This window comes from Schistocerca gregaria, chromosome 11 (genome assembly GCF_023897955.1).
Source record: "Schistocerca gregaria isolate iqSchGreg1 chromosome 11, iqSchGreg1.2, whole genome shotgun sequence".
Classification (NCBI taxonomy): Eukaryota; Metazoa; Arthropoda; class Insecta; order Orthoptera; family Acrididae; genus Schistocerca; species Schistocerca gregaria.
Window position 1 is genome coordinate 134,500,147 of NC_064930.1, and position 17,998 is coordinate 134,518,144.

At 42.6% G+C, this 17,998-nt stretch overlaps 1 protein-coding gene across 3 annotated transcripts in view; it reads right to left on the reverse strand.

The window, feature by feature from the left end:
* The window catches only part of LOC126295471 (treacle protein-like), a 270,716-nt gene that overhangs the window by 40,462 nt on the left and 212,256 nt on the right, over positions 1–17,998 (reverse strand). For all 3 annotated transcript variants that reach the window (XM_049988006.1, XM_049988007.1, XM_049988008.1), the window contains one exon: positions 3,759–5,515. In XM_049988006.1, coding sequence (XP_049843963.1) covers positions 3,759–5,515 — 1,757 coding nt within the window. The remainder of the gene's footprint in view (positions 1–3,758; positions 5,516–17,998) is intronic.

Below are 17,998 nucleotides of genomic sequence, written 5' to 3' on the forward strand. Positions count from 1 at the left end.
GCTGAGCCTGTCGTATTGACAGAGCGAATGGAGCGGTCTACTGTCTGTCGAATCTCTGAACAGTTCTGAAGTGAATGCCACGAAGTGGTTCCTTCATCTTCGGAATCAAATCTAAGTCACAAGGAGTTAAGTCCGGGGAGTACAGCGGACGGTAGTACTTCCCAGTCCCGTCGACCGAACACAGCAGCCACAGATCGCGCCATACGCGCCCGCGCACTGTCATGCAAAACGACGGGTGGGTCGCGCAGAAAGTGTCGCCGCTTCTTTCGCAAAGCCGGTCACAGGTGGTGCTCCAAAAACGAACAGTAATACTGTGCACTGACAGTCTGCCGTGGAGGAATTTAACGTGTTAGGATAACACTCGCAGTCGTACAGGAGAATCACTATAACTTTAGACCGCTCCATTCGCACTATTTAATTTCTGACCCTCGTACAAACGAGGGTGAAATTAACGTGAAAACTTACTTTTCTGCAGTGCTATTGTCAGATAATTGTTTCTCATTTTTCTTGCCATGTCAGATTTGCTTGTATAGGAGTCAATTGTCATATTTATTGCATGCATCTACCTACTGGGAACTGTCATCACAGAAGCCACTTCAATCATAGTGTGCAACAACACTCTACCTGAGACATCATCTATACTCTTCGTGGTGCATGGAAATAGACTTTCAATATTGAAAGGATACATGGAAATAAGTTCAGTTAGGTACAGTCTAATTGACTCAGCATCTCAATATATGTGAATTATCTTCCTTTTAACAAGCAGAACTGGAACTTTTCGCAGATGACACTAGTGTCATAATGAATCTCCTTAGAGAGAAACCAACAGAAGGGATGAATTATTAAGTGTTCCTCAGACAACAGACTATCCCCACATTTGAAAAAACCCTCTATTCAGTTCCGTACGACAATAGTCGTACTAAGAATTAATGCAGCATGTGAGCTGGAGGCGATAAATGAGGAAAAATGCTACAAATTTTTTGGTGTGTATATTGATGAAATCTTGAATTGGAAGAAGCATATTACTGAGTTTCTAAAACAATTAAGTTCAGTTCCTTTCGCTCTTTGTATAATTGCTAATCTTAGAAACAAATTAACGTCCTGATATATTTTGCATACTTTTCCGCAGTAATGTCTTATAGAACAATTTCTGGTGTAACTCGCCACTTTGAAAGAAAAGTGAGCAATAAGAGTAATCTGTAGTGTTCACCCACAGACATAACAAGGAGCTGAGCATTGTAACTGTGCCATCAGAATACATATATTTGCCAATAAAATTTGTCATAAATAAACCATCACAACCGAAAAGAACACTGAGAGCCACAAGACGGAAAAATTACCTTTATTACCCACGATTAAAGCTGTCAGTCACATTTGCAACTTACCATACATTGACGAGGAAATATATTTTATCATAATGTTGTAGGACCTTCTTTTTGTTATACATAAAGATAGAGCTTGGCATGAGAATCCCAGATGATGGTGTTTACACAGCAATAATGAATTCCGGCCTCCTTGCCAATTAGTGCAAAAAGTTTCAACACCAATATTAATGAGTGTTACATTACTGTACACATCTTTTCAAATGTCCTTAAAAACCATACTATTCCATTAAAACAATATTAGAGAAGGAAAGTTGGTACTCACCATATAGCGGAGACGCAGGGTTGCAATAGGCATAACAAAAAGATTCACACAATTATAGCTTTCGGCCATTAAGGCCTTTGTCAGCAACACACACACACACACACACACACACACACACACACACACACACACACACAACGCAAACACAACTTGCACACACGTCTGAAGTGTCGGATAACTGAAATCAGTTACAGTTATCCGAGACTGCAGACGTGTGCGCAAGTTGTGTGTGTGTGTGTGTGTGTGTGTGTGTGTGTGTGTGTGTTGCTGACAAAGGCCTTAATAGCCGAAAGCTATAATTGTGTGAATCTTTTTGTTGCGCCTATAGCAACTCAGCATCTCTGCTATATGGTGAGTACCAACTTTCCTTCTCTAATATTGTTACATTCCATCGTGGAATTTCTATTCCATTAAAAAATATACTTGCTTCAATATATTCTAACAGTGAAGAGCATTATATTAAAAACAAAGATTCCAAGACTTACCAAGCGGGAAAGCGCCGGCAGACAGGCACATGAACAAAACACACAAACACACACACAGAATTACGAGCTTTCGCAACTGGCAGTTGCTTCGTCAGGAAAGAGGGAAGGAGAGGGAAAAATGAAAGGATGTGGGTTTTAAGGGAGAGGGTAAGGAGTCATTCCAATCCCGGGAGCGGAAAGACTTCCCTTAGGGGAAAAAAAGGACAGGTGTACACTCGCACACACACACACATATATCCATCCGCACATACACAGACACAAGCAGACATATTTAAAGGCAAAGAGTTAAGGGCAGAGATGTCAGTCGAGGCGGAAGTACAGAGGCAAAGAAGTTGTTGAAAGACAGGTGAGGTATGAGCGGCGGCAACTTGAAATTAGCGGAGGTTGAGGCCTGGCGGATATCGAGAAGAGAGGATATACTGAAGGGCGAGTTCCCATCTCCGGAGTTCGGATAGGTTGGTGTTGGTGGGAAGTATCCAGATAACTCGGACGGTGTAACACTGTGCCAAGATGTGCTGGCCGTGCATCAAGGCATGTTTAGCCACAGGGTGATCCTCATTACCAACAAACACTGTCTGCCTGTGTCCATTCATGCGAATGGACAGTTTGTTGCTGGTCATTCCCACATAGAAAGCATCACAGTGCAGGCAGGTCAGTTGGTAAATCACGTGGGTGCTTTCACATGTGGCTCTCCCTTTGATCGTGTACACCTTCCGGGTTACAGGACTGGAGTAGGTGGTGGTGGGAGGGTGCATAGGACAGGTTTTACACCGGGGGCGGTTGCAAGGGTAGGAGCCAGAGGGTAGGGGAGGTGGTTTGGGGATTTCATAGGGATGAACCAAGAGGTTACGAAGGTTAGGTGGACGGCGGAAAGACACTCTTGGTGGAGTGGGGAGGATTTCATGAAGGATGGATCTCATTTCGGGGCAGGATTTTAGGAAGTCGTATCCCTGCTGGAGAGCCACATTCAAGGTCTGATCCAGTCCCGGGAAGTATTCTGTTACAAGTGGGGTTCTTCTGTGAGAGGTTCTGGGTTTGAGGGGATGAGGAAGTGGCTCTGGTTATCTGCTTCTGTACCAGGTTGGGAGGGTAGTTGCGGGATGCGAAAGCTGTTTTCAGGTTGTTGGTGTAATGGTCGAGGGATTCAGGACTGGAGCAGATTCGTTTGCCACGAAGGCCTAGGCTGTAGGGAAGGGACCGTTTGATATGGAATGGGTGGCAGCTGTCATAATGGAGGTACTGTTGCTTGTTGGTGGGTTTGATGTGGACGGATGTGTGCAGCTGGCCATTGGACAGATGGAGGTCAACATCTAGGAAAGTGGCATGGGATTTGGAGTAGGACCAGGTGAATCTGATGGAACCAAAGGAGTTGAGGTTGGAGAGGAAATTCTGGAGTTGTTCTTCACTGTGAGTCCAGATCATGAAGATGTCATCAATAAGAGCATTAACCGTACAACAAAATTAAGTGACCTTCACAGCACACTATCATTTCCTGAAAACCTCATTTACCTACCTTCTACAAATTAAAAACTAAAACACGATATGGGTGATACGTGGTTCACCCTGTTTAATTTATAACAACATAACATATTTTAAAGTAATACTTCTACTCAAACGGAAAGTTACCTTCATTTCCACTTCCTCTATAATGCCACCAATGTTAGGCGTCAGTTCGTCTAACTCCATCTTAATTTTCTTGTTCGCGGGGCCATAACACGTGGCCTCGCAGTCCTCAGCCGCCTCTTCTTTTGGCACCTTTACTTCCTCCTTTGGCACACCGGCAATTCCCACCTTACCCTCGGTAGCGTGTCGGTCACCGGGGACGTACACCGTGTGCCAGGGGCAGCGCATGTCCATCTCGAACACGCGCAGCACGGGTTCCTGGCAGCGCTCCCTCTTCTTCGCCTTCCTCGCCGCCAGCGCGGCCGCCTTGAGCTTGGCCGCGGCCGCCTTGGCTGCGGCACTCTTCGTCCTAGCGCCGGCCGGCACCTTCGCCTTCAGTGCGAGCCCGCGGGCCCCGACCGCTTTCGACCCGGACTCGAGCGTGGCAGACGGGGCTGCCGAGTTCCTCGACCTGAGAGCGGCCGCCACGGCGCCAGCACTCCTAGACCTCAGTGCAGCCACCGGGGCCACCCGGTCGCCCGAAACTCCCCCACGCGCGTCTCCGGACTCCGCAGTAGCGGACCTCAATGCCGCGCCTCCGGCTCTGCGGGTCTCGGAGACGCGCCCACACGCGGCAGAGTCCGTCCGGACGGCGGTCGTCGGCGTGAGTCCGCCCTCGGTCGCCGCCGGGTCCGCGGCCTCAGATTTTGATGAGTTCGACGGGACGAGCAGGCCCTTCGCCCTCAAGTCGGCTACTACCGGTGCGACACCTTCCGACCTGAGAACTGCCCTGATGACGCTCTTGTCCCTGGTCCTGACGGCGGCCATCAGAGTCGCGTGGTCTGCAGGTTTGAGGGAATCCAGCAGTGCAGCAGAGTCTTTGAACTTCAGAGCGGCCAGTGCTTTCGCTGCCTCCACGGAAGACGTGGGAGGAGTCGGCATACTCTCCAGACTCTGAGGCCGAGCTGACGGGACTCTTACCGCGGCCTCGTCGGGTACAGCCGACCGACTCCCGGGCTCGGCTGGAGTGCGATCCGGCTCGAGGGCAGCCGCCACCGCTTCTTCCGATTGCGGCATGGCTGCCGGAGCTGCGACTTTTTTAGAGTTGTCGATCACTTCTTGGGTCGACTCCTCTCGGGTTTCCACCGACACTGCCACCTTCGCCGAAGAACTCTCGGATTTTCTGCCAGACGTCCTGGCGGCCAGGAGGGCGGCCGCGTCGCGCTTCTCAATCGCGTCCGCCATCCGAGCAAGTTTCCTCCGCCGCACCAGCTTCTCCAGAGACGGCGTCTTCTCCACACCCAAAGCGGCTGCGAAAGCGGCAGCGTCCTTATTCTTCACAGCGGCGGCAGCCCGTGCCGCCTTTTCCGACTCGACTACACTCTGCAGGGTGCGCAGGTCTATCGACTCGAAGGTGCGCAGTCTCCTCGCGGCAGCATCCTCGTGCTTCACAGTGGCGGCGACCTCCTTCACCTCTTCCGGCTCGAGTACTCTCTTCGGGACACCCACATCTACCGACTCGAAAGTACGTACTCTTCCCGCGGCGACACCCTCATTCTTCACGGTGGCGGCGACCTGTGCCACCTTTTCCGTCTTTGGTACTTTCTTCGGGGTGTGCACGTCTACTGTCTTAAAAGTACGTGCACTTCCTGTGGCGGCATCTTCATTCTTCACAGTGGCGACAACCTGTGCCGCCTTTTCCGTCTTCAGTACTCTCTGTCGGGTGTCCGAATCCGCCGACTCGAAGGGGCGCGCCCTTCCTGAAGTAGCGGCCGCCACGACTGAAACAGACAGCCACGTTTTAGTGTCTTTTTCCTTCGTATACGAGAGACAAATTGGACATCAAAATCTTCAAAGAATCTGAAGGAATTCTCATATATTTGTCATCAATGGGCAAAAATTTATCGATGGTCAAAATCGTGGGCATTGTAGGTTTATCTCTCCACCACAACAGACAGTGGTGAATAAAACTTTCCACACTTGCTGTTAAAATACTTTTATTATACAGTCACCGCTGATTTCACATAAGTGGTGATGCATCTTCAGGTGATCTGTACATGAAATTGAAACATTAAAGAATTACAACAGTCTTAAAAATAGATGTGTTGTACGATTAAGTACTGTATATCAATGAGAACTGCGTATTGACAAGTTTGTTTCTATTTTGCCTGAACTGTCACAGCAACACAAAGTAAATGCTACGAAATGAGTTCCATCATTCATCATCAAGATTTAAGCAATAGAACACTAAAAGTGGGATCACACTGCACCGTGGCGTGAACATCACAGTGTGGTGCACTCCCAGTCAGTTTGATCATAGACGACCACTTTTAGTGCACTATTGGTTTAATCCTGATGATGAACGATGGGACTCGGCTTGTACGATTTATGTTTCTACACCTAACTATTTAAAATAGTAAAGAAACTTGTGAGTACTCATATCTCATTGATATATGGCATTTTATGGTAGGGCACATCCATTTTTAAAAACATTATAATTCTCTAATGTTTCAATTTTTTGTACATATTACCTGACAGTGCATCTCCACTTTTGTGATCACAGCTTTTCAATAAAAGTATTTTAACAGCCAGTGTGGAAGATTTTATTCACTGTGTGCAAATTTGGCTGCAGTTGCCCAACCTCTAAAATAATGTGTACAATAGACAGTAATTATGCCACCTAACTGCCAGCCACGTAAGACAGTCAGATGCAAAACTATAAATATGCTATTACAACAGCCCACAGACCAGGCGGAAGGCATCTACATCGAGGACATCACTGTCAGCTATGCTACACTGTCATCATCTCACCACTGCAGCTGGACTACGATTGTTATTTCTCCTTAAACTTGATACATGATTATATTTTACTGTATCTTAAGATACCAGCATAATTGTTTGGCACTTATCCACTTACTTTTTCATAATTTTAAAAACTATTAATCATGTTTCCATTATTTGATGTATTTCATTTTATCACTGTAACAAGACAAAAGTTAGAAGGAATATAAGGAATGGTTTTACAACAGAAATTACCATGAAGTATTATAGAAGGATATCAGTAAATGGCAATCCCCCATAACTGTTAACATTCTTAGTAGAGCCAGCCATGACAAAACAATTTCACCTGGTGTGCAACACCTATGAGACAGGTGAAATACACTTAGACTTCAAGAAGAATGTAGTAATTCAGAAAAAGAAAAAGATGCTTGACAGATGTGAATATTACGTAACTGTCAGTTTATATCAACAAAAATAATCATTTTTTGAAAATACAGTGTATAGATAAAAATATGTACTCACTGAACGTGATGGCACGAGAACACACTTATAAACATATTGCAGTCCGAAAACTTTCAGAGCCAGTGACTCCTTCTCCAGGCAAAAGGGTTAAAGGGGAGGGAAGGGGGCTCAAGGAAAATGACCGGTGAAGTTTAGGAAAAGGGGTAGAGTTTGGATAAGTCACGTGGTGGAGACTGATTGTGGGTGACTGCAGACAATCAGTTTTTCTTTCTCACACCATCTGGTAAGTCTTTCCTGAACTGGGGTGACTGACTTTTCTTAACTCTACCCTTTTCCTAAATCTCACCAGTCCTTTTCCTTCATTCCTCTGCCTTCCCCTTCAACTCTTTTGCCATAGAAAGAAGCCACTGGCTCTGGAAGCTTGAAAACTTTTACACCTTTGTAAGTGTGTTCTCCTAGCACCACCTCGTGAATAGGTATTTTTAATCTATCCAGTTTCAACAATCAGTTAGTAAGTCGAGGTTGTAAAATACTGACAAGAGTTATTTACAGAAAAACATAAAAACTGATAGAAGCCGACCTCTTGGAAAATCAGTTTCAGTTCCACAGAAATGCTAGAACACACGAGGCAATACCGACTCTATGACTTTTCTTAGAACATGTGTTAAAGAATGGCAAGCCTTTGCTCATAGCTTCTGTAGACTTAGAGAAAGCATTTGACAATACTGACTGGAATACACTCTTTGAAATTCTGTAAGTAGCATGGCTAAATAACACGGAGTAAAAGCCTACATACAACTTGTACAGAAACCAAGTGACAGTTATAAGAGTTAAAGAGCATGAAAGGGAAGCAGTGATTGTACCCTATCCCCGATATTATTCTGCACACTGAGCAAGCAGTAATGGAAGGCATAGTGATATTTGGAGAAGGAATTGGAGTTCAGGGAGCAAAAAAAACAAAAGCTTTGAGGTTTGCTCATGACTCAGTGATTCTGTCAGACATAGCAAAGGACTTGGAAGAGCACCTGAACTGAACTGACAGTGTCTTGAAAGGAGGATACAAGATCAACATCAACAAAAGCAAAACAAGGATAATGGAATACGGGAAAATTAAATCACGCGATACCAAAGGAATTACAGGAGGAAATAAGACACTTGAGGTAGAAAATGAATTTACATACTTCGACAGTAAAACAACTGATGATGGCTGAAGTTGAGAGGATACAAGTGTAGAATGGCAATTGTGAGGTTACCATCCCTGAAGAAGAGAAATTTTGTCAATTTTGAATGCAAATTTCAATGTTAGCAAGAATTTTTTGAAATCATCTTCCTGATGGGCAGCTTTGTTCAGAAGTGAAACGAAGACAATCTGCAGTTCAGACAAGAAGAGAATAGAACCTTTTGAAATGTGATGCTACAGAAAAGTACTGAAGATTAGATAAATAGATCACGAAACTAATGAGGAAGTACTGAACAGAACTTGAGAGAAAAGAAATATGTAACAAACTTGAGTCAAGGAAGGGATCGGTTGAATGGGCACATTTTGAGACATCGAGGAATCGTCAGTTTAGTATTGGACGGAAGTGTGGGGTGTAAAGAGTGCACAAGGAGACTACAAGGCGTGTACGGGCTATAGGTACATGACATCCACGGTGCCCAGATATTGACTGTATCTGCCCTGCGAATGTGTCTGCCCATTGGAAGCGCGTGCATGGCAAACAAAAAGGGAAGTGGCTTGTTCGCAGCAGTGGGGGTAATTGGAAATCTGGTTTTACTTAGGACGTGCAAGCATTCAGTTCGGCTGAACACAGCTGGAAGGCAGTGGCCTGGCCAATCTACATTTATACTCCACAAGCTACCAACGGTGCGTGGCGGAGAGCACTTTACGTGCCACTGTCATTATCTCCCTTTCCTGTTCCAGTCGCGTAAAGTTCTCGCGAAGAACGACGGCCGGAAAGCCTCCATGCGCGCTCAAATCACTCTAATTTTACATTCGTGATTTCCTCGGGAGGTATAAGTAGCGGGAAGCAATATATTCGATGTTGTTGTTGTTGTGGTCTTCAGTCCTGTGACTGGTTTGATGCAGCTCTCCATGCTACTCTATCCTGTGCAAGCTGCTTCATCTCCCAGTACCTACTGCAACCTACATCCTTCTGAATCTGCTAGGTGTATTCATCTCTTGGTTTCCCTCTACGATTTTTACCCTCCACGCTGCCCTCCAATACTAAATTGGTGATCCCTTGATGCCTCAGAACATGTCCTACCAATCGATCCCTTCTTCTGGTCAAGTTGTGCCACAAACTCCTCCCCAATCCTATTCAATACTTCCTCATTAGTTATGCGATCTACCCATCTAATATTCAGCATTCTTCTGTAGCACCACATTTCGAAAGCTTCTATTCTCTTCTTGTCCAAACTATTTATCGACCACGTTTCACTTCCATACATGGCTACACTCCATACAAACACTTTCAGAAACGACTCCCTGACGCTTAAATCTATACTCGATGTTAACAAATTTCTCTTCTTCAGAAACGCTTTCCTTGCCATTGCCAAACTACATTTTATATCCTCTCTACTTCGACCATCATCAGTTGCTTTGCTCCCCAAATAGCAAAACTCCTTTACTACTATAAGTGTCTCATTTCCTAATCTGATTCCCTCAGCATCACCCGACTTAATTTGACTACATTCCATTATCCTCATTTTGCTTTTGTTGATGTTCATTTTATAACCACCTTTCAAGACACTGTCCATTCCGTTCAACTGCTCTTCCAAGTCCTTTGCTGTCTCAGACAGAATTACAATGTCATCGGCGAACCTCAAAGTTTTTATTTCTTCTCCATGTATTTTAATACCTACTCCGAATTTGTCTTTTGTTTCCTTTACTGCTTGCTCAATATACAGATTGAATAACATCAGTGAGAGGCTACAACCCTGTCTCACTCCCTTCCCAACCACTGCTTCCCTTTCATGTCCCTCGACTCTTATAACTGCCATCTGCTTTCTGTACAAATTGCAAATAACCTTTCGCTCCCTGTATTTTACCCCTGCCACCTTTAGAATTTGAAAGAGAGTATTCCAGTCAACATTGTCAAAAGCTTTCTGTAAGTCCTCAAATGCTAGAAACGTAGGTTTGCCTTTCCTTAATCATTCTTCTAAGGTAAGTCGTAAGGTCAGTATTGCCTCACGTTCCAATATTTCTACGGAATCCAAACTGATCTTCCCCGAGGTCGGCATCTGTTAGTTTTTCCATTCATCTGTAAAGAATTCGTGTTAGTATTTTGCAGCTGTGGCTTATTAAACTGATTGTTCGGTAATTTTCACATGTGTCAACACCTGCTTTCTTTGGGATTGGAATTATTATATTCTTCTTGATGTCTGAGGGAATTGCGCCTGTCTCACATCTTGCTCACCAGCTGGTAGAGTTTTGTCAGGACTGGCTCTAACAAGGCCGTCAGTAGTTCTAATGGAATGTTGTCTACTCCGGGGGCCTTGTTTCGACTCAGTTCTTTCTGTGCTCTGTGATACTCTTCACGCAGTATCGTATCTCCCATTTCATCTTCATCTACATCCTCTTCCATTTCCATAATATTGTCCTAGTATAGACCCTCTATATACTCCTTCCACCTTTCTGCTTTCCCTTCTTTGCTTAGAATTGGGTTTCCATCTGAGCTTTTGATATTCATACAAGTGGTTCTCTTCTCTCCAAAGGTCTCTGCTGCCTTCACTACTTCATCCCTCAAAGCTACCCATTCTTCTTCTACTGTATTTCTTTCCCCCATTCCTGTCAATTGTTCCCTTATGCTCTCCCTGAAACTCTGCACAACCTCTGGTTTAGCCAGTTTATCCAGATCCCATCTCCTTAAATTCCCACCTTTTTGCAGTTTCCTCAGTTTTAATCTACAGTTCATAACCAATAGATTGTGGTCAGAGTCCACACCTGCCCCTGGAAATGTCTTACAGTTTAAAACCTGGTTCCTAAATCTCTGTCTTACCATTATATAATCTATCTGATACCTTTTAGTATCTCCAGGGTTCTTCCATGTATACAACCTTCTTTCATGATTCTTAAACCAAGTGTTAGCTATGATTAAGTTGTGCTCTATGCAAAGTTCTACCAAGCGGCTCCCTCTTTCATTTCTTAGCCCCAATCCATATCCACCTACTACGTTTCCTTCTCTCCCTTTTCCTACACTCTAATTCCAATCAGCCATGACTATTAAATTTTCATCTCCCTTCACTATATTCGATACCTCATCCAAAAACGCACCCTCTCGAAACCTGGACAGCAAGATACACTGCGATTCAGAGTGCCTCTTTTGCAGAGTTTGCCACTCGAGTTTGCTTAACATCTCCGTAACGCTATCACGCTTACCAAATAACCCTGTGACGAAACGCGCCGCTTTTCTTTGGATCTTCTCTATCTCCTCTGTCAACCTGACCTGGTACGGATCCCACGCTGATGAGCAATACTCAAATATAGGTTGAACGAGTGTTTTGTAAGCCACCTCCTTTGTTGATGGACTACATTTTCTAAGGGCTCTCCCAATGAATCACAAACCTGGCACCCACGTTAGCAAAAATTAATTTTATATGATCATTACACTTCACATCGTTCCGTACGCATTCTCTCAGATATTTTACAGAAGTAACTGCTACCAGTGTTTGTTCCGCTATCATATAATCATACAATGAAGGATCCTTCTTTCTATGTATTTGCAATACATTACATTTGTCTATGTTAAGGGTCAGTTGCCACTCCCTGCGCTAAGTGCCTGTCCGCTACAGTGATATTGATGTCATCACACTAGATGGAATCAAACTGTCACCTCTTCTGTCACTTACGGAAGCGAACGTGCTCTGGGAAACAATGAGTGCCTATATTGTGGACTGTACAGTGAGGCCTTTTGAAAGGACAGTAATTCTGTTCTTAACTGATGAGTGACTCACGTCATCCTGGTTTCTTTTGGGCCTAGGCGGTATCTGTGGTTGTTCCGCTGATTTTCTGTTGCAGGGGAAGGAACTCGTTCATATTTTTATATCATGCTGTGTTCAGCTGATTTTCACGTATTCACAATTTCTGGCGAATGTGGATTATAATTTGGTTTTTGTTTCCTGCTCGCCAAGTTACTGGGTAGCGTGTTTTAGTTATTTGTGTTCGTAAGCTCACTTTCTGCCAGATTTTTCCATATGCTAACTGCCTGGAATATTATGTTTTCAATGCTTGCCAGCCCTATTTTATTGGCTGCTGTTTTCTATTTTATTAGAATTGTGTTTAATTCTGCTTTTACAGGACAGATTATCCATTATTTAATACTTACTTTATTGAATTCAGGGGCGAACCCAGGAAGGTGCCTCACCATGTGCTTTAGTTTGTCTTGTGCCATTTATCAGTTCGTTTTTGGCAATGTAAATTCCTCATACGCCTGCTGAAAGGTATCTTTTTTGGTAAGACAGCTGGCCAGCTGATTTAGTAAATACACACTACTTGTTAAATTAGCTTTTTTCCAGACTAGCTGCCTGTTTTATTTTGTGATTTGTCTGTTCACTGTTTCTGCCCACCAGGTGTAGCCGATTCTGCTACTACCATCATTTGCTTACTGGTAACCCCTGAGATTAACCCCCTGCCTTACTTTGGTGTCTCTCATTTCAACTATGTGGACCGATAAGGGGCCTTTATATTTATAATTAATTTCCCTTATGATTCAATGTAAGAGATTCCTTTTAAGTCCCACCTAATAAAATCCAACCGACTCAGTCTAGAGACAGCCTTTTAGTAAAAGTCTGGTTCGGGCACTTGAGGCACCTTTTACATTTTAAGCGATTTGCTGTGAAGTTCTCAGAAACTTCGTGCCTTGGACCTGTTGTTTTGATTGGCCATTGCTCCTAAAGGGCACTGTGTTTATAAACCTGGTAGTTTGCCTGCCCATGGAGGCGGGTTTTGCCACAAGCTTAAGATATCTCAAAATAATTACTAATGGACTTCTGTATTTTAACCAAATTGCATGTGAATCCTAAAGCACCTTTGTCTACTGTAAAGCTTGTTCGCACAAGCTGCCGGCCATCGATTCAAATATGCTGTATGTCTTACATGAGTGAAATTCTGTTTACTTGAGATTGGTCAGTGTTGCTGAAAGCTGGTCTTAATGGCCAAGGCCTTCTGTTCCTTTGTGAAATTTGTGCGTAAAATTTAAGTAAACTGTTTTGGTTTTAATGTGGCATGCATTTATCATTGTGCCTTAGCCATTTGTTCAATTACTAAGTATAAATATTTCTTTGAGCAACTGATTTTCTTGACCTGTAATGTCTCTTAATGAGCAATGCTGTATGCCCATTAATAATTCTTCTTTTAATTATTTTGGTAATTTTATTTGACCCCTCCCCCACTTTAATTATCATCTTGCACTTGTGCTTTTTAAGAAGTGTTTTTATTGATGTGGTGAGCCTTGTGTTTAAATACTTAATTCAATAGTCGTCAGTGCTTCCACTAATGACATCTGTAACTACATTGCACTCCACAAGCCACATAATAGTGTGTGGTGGAGAGTAGTTGTGGTTCCATTCCCTTCCCTATTTCACTCGCATGGGGGAAAAGTGTTTGTTGATAAACCTTTGTATTAGCTCTTATTTTCTTGAATTTTCTTGTCACAGTCATTTCACAAAAAGTATGTGGGAGGCAGTATACGTTTTCCACCTCTTCACGGAAAGTGCAAAATCGAAATTTTAAGAGTGTAACTCTCTGTGGTGCACAATGCCTCTTTTGTAATGTGTGTCAGTGGAGTTTGTCGAACACCTTTGTAATGCTCTCGTGCCGACTAAACGATCCTGAGATGAAACGTGTCACTCTTCATTGGATCTTCCCTATCTCTCCTATCAGTCTTACCTGGTAAGAGTCCCATACTGATGAACAATGCTAAAAAATCGGTCGAACAAGCACCTTATAGGCCACTTCCTTCGTGGGTCTATTACATTTCCTTGAAGTTCTTCCTATAAATCTGTCTCGTATCTGCTTTTCCTACTATTTGTTTCATGTGGTCATTCTACTTAAGGTTGTTTTGGATATTTAATAATAGATATTTTACAGAGGATACTGTTTCCAGCAATTTGTCATCAACAATGTACTTTTACAGTAGTGGTTCCTCTTCCTATGTATGTGCAATATGTTACATTTATTTACATACAGGGTCAACTGCCAGAGCCTGCATCATTCATAGGTCAGTCTGCAAATGGGTACTGTCTTCTGGCATGGCTACTTTCTGTATGTATCATCTGCCAACAGTCTTAAAGAGCTTCTGGCACTTTCTGCAGGATCAGTTACATAAACTAAAAACAGTAACTGTCCTACCACAATACCTTGGGATACGCCCAGAAATTACCTTTACAATCTGTTAATTCTCTTCCACAACGAGCAATGTGTCGAGTTCTATTGGTAAGGAAGTCTCCAATCCAGTCACGCCTGAGGAAGCTACGGATTTTATAGCCCATGTTTACTAGACATTTTTTCTTTCCTACCCTACACTCTTAGCAACAATAGTACTAGTACAGTGTCATCTGATGACGTTTATGGATGTGGGTTCCTATGAAAAACTTGATCACATCTGTCAGTGGTATCAGAACGATTTTTGCTTGTAACTTTTGACTCATTTGTTTCCAGTACAAGAACTCTCATCTAACATCGATACATTTATCGTTTTTCATCATCCTCAAAAGTTTGTAATATCACTATGGAATCATCCTGTGTATACATACATTTACAGGTGCTGGTGCCTATAGCTTTGCCCTTCTGCAGTGTCATCTGATGACGTTTATGGATGTGGGTTCCTATGAAAAACTTGATCACCCCTACACCCTCTAGAGTGTGTAAACATGGACTGTGAAACACACTGTATATATTTCTTCCTGCAGCCTCTTGATGAGTATATTATTTTTATTTAGCAAATTACATTTCCAAAGACTGATTAAAGGTAAAACAAGGATAATGAAGTGTAATTGAATTAAATTAGACAATGATGAGAGAATTAGTTTAAAAGGAGAAATTTTTCAGCATCTAATATATATTTCTGTGTTAGGAAATCTTTTGTGAAGATGTCTCTATGGAATATAGCCTTTTATGGAATGAAACACAGACAATTATCAGTTCGGAAAAGAAGAGAACGGCTTTTGAAATGTGGTGCTTCAGAAGAATGCTGAAGATTATATGGGTAGATCAAATAACTACTGAAAGCTGGGAAAAAGGAAATTTATAGCACAAGTTGGCTAAAGGAAAGGATCAGCTGGTATGACACATCCTGAAGAATCAAGCAAACAATAATTTGGTAATACCCTCTGGAGTGGTTCCACCAGCGGTACAGATGTCTGTATCACGGAGGTACACAAGCCACCCCTTTGCAACTACCTCTACAATTCGTGTGGGTATAATGGAGATGAAACTGAATTAATATTCATTGTGTCAGCTTCATATAACTTTGTACAGTTTCAAGTGTTTCACAGTAATATGGAAGCCAATTAATGTTGCATGACTACACCTAATTAGCCACTAACCCTTTTTTGAGTGAGTCGATGATTAATTTCTTGGATACTCATATTAACAATGTTGGCAATTTCGTAGAAATACTGGAAATGCTAGAAGAATTAGAAAATAACCCTGACAATTTGGGGAATTGTGGCTGGAGAGGTGATAGCTGCACAATAAGTTTAAGGAATAGGAATAACTTCCCAAAGAAGTTCTCATTGACAAAGACCATGCTGTGCATTTTTAATTAAACAATGGGAGGGAATAAAACTAACTGCAGCAGTGAGCAACACCAGTTACAGTATACAAAATTTAAGCACGAATTGTAAAAATGGAAGAAACAAATATGCAAAGCAAGAAAGAAGGAAAGAAAGAAAGATATACCAAATTGAAAGAGCAAAGAAATTAGCTGAAAGATCCACAGCCAAGGCAACAGGCCGCAAACGCGCTTCATGACAGATTACGTAATAACTGAGTTTACAGAGATCCTCAGAGAACCGGATACTAAGGCAAGGGCCCAGGGTGGCTAAAATAGGAAAGAAGAAATCGCTTCTTGGCTTTTGACGAGATCAGTGTGGTTTATTTAACCATTTGTTACATCTCCTCCTCCTACAAGTTCTCGATGTACCCTTATCTGATTCTCAGCTGAGACTACAGATATTAAACCCTGTTATACACAGTCATATCGGCAAAAACTTAAATTTACCAATAAAAAAATTTCCTGAAATATCAATCCTTATACTAGTTTGGAAGATTTCCCTCCACTTGATTTAATTGCATACCAAACATTTATGGTAATGAAAGCAGAAGTATCCACAAGGACTGATATTCTAGGAAATATTTTTACTGATAAACTTATGTGTGAGTATTCAGTTTCAATGTAAACTGAATAATGTTGACACTGTACCTCTTTTTATCGGAGGTCACGTAATGTCTACAAAATTTAAGTTTGTTAGTGATATGACTGTGTAAATAATATTTAAGATCTGTAACATTAGCTGTGAACCAGACAAGCGTACACTTCACTGCACGTGAGAGACCGATACAGATCGACAAATCTGGTTTCTCCGAATTGCAAGTGTGAGGAACATTCCAGAAAGATTATTAAAAACTAAAACACAAAAGACTAAACAGAAGGTCCACGCATCAGTGGGACATTACAGCTGTACAAAAATTGTTTTTACGAAGATATGCGACTTTTTACGACTACATATCTATACAAGAAATGCAAGCATAATTAAATACATGAAGAAACCATCAACAAACCAACCCCATATTACATTGTACTCAAATATTTGTTAGAAGAATGTAAATATCAAAGCAGTACACAAGTGAGTACTGGCACAGACTACTACGAGGGTCATCCCGAAAGTAACTGCTCCACCTTCTTTCTCAACCAACAGCAACAGCACGAATGCAAAACTTTATATGCGCATTTTTCAAGTTTCTAGGGTGCACACACTAATTTTCTGTTTCTTTTGCAAGGCAGTAAAGCTGCAGCAATGTTTCAAAATGGTGTCTGTGTAGATGTAAGTTATGAGTGGTCCACAGTCACTGAATTTCTCACTGCAGAGAAAGAAACTGTTGGGAATATTCAAAAAAAATTGTGTGAAGTTTAAGGAGCATCTGCAGTCAGCAGAAGTATGGTTAGTCGTCAGTGAAACAGAGTGAGGATATTACAAGAATGCAGTTCAGCGGAGCTGTAAGATTTGCAGCATTCTGGGAGGCCATCCACGGCTGACAAGTTGCAGCTTGCCAGTGTACGCACTCACAAGGACCGATGCACAGTGAATCGGTAGTGAGCACCGAGGTTGTCATTTGGCAAAGGAAGTGTGGATGCAATCATCCGTGCTCTTGATTACAATGTGTGTGCATAATGGGTTCAGCACTGTCTTACATTAGAACACAAATCTCTCAAGAGAATAAAAGAAAACAATTCCTTTCTTCTGAGTTACTGCAATGTTTTGAAGCTGATGAGGAAGCCTTTTTTTTTGTCCAAGAAAGTGACAGGTCAAGAACAGTGCAAAACAAAAGACTCTCAGTGGAACGGCATCATCCCAATGCTGAACAGATGAAAAAATTCAAAGCAATTGCTTCAGATCACTGTGTTTTGGGATTGTGAGGGTGTCATACTCACTGATGTGATGCCAAAAGGCAGCACCGCTAATTCTGAAACTTATGTGAATACATTGACCACACCCGAGAACTGCTTTCGGTGACTTCAGTGGCATAACACCCCCGGTGATCAATCGATTCAACATTATAATGATCAGCCTCGTACATGTTTGAGGACTCCAGAACACATCACCAAACAGGGTTGGACAGAGTTTACCCACTACCCCGCCAACCTCTTTTACCGTGACATAGCTACCTCAGACTTCCACTTTTTTGAGCCATCAAAGGATGCCATTTATGGTGGACATTTTGAGGACAATCAACAGGGGATTCACACAGTTGAGGAATCGCTTCATGACTTGAACAACGAGTGGTACCTGTTGTGTCGCAA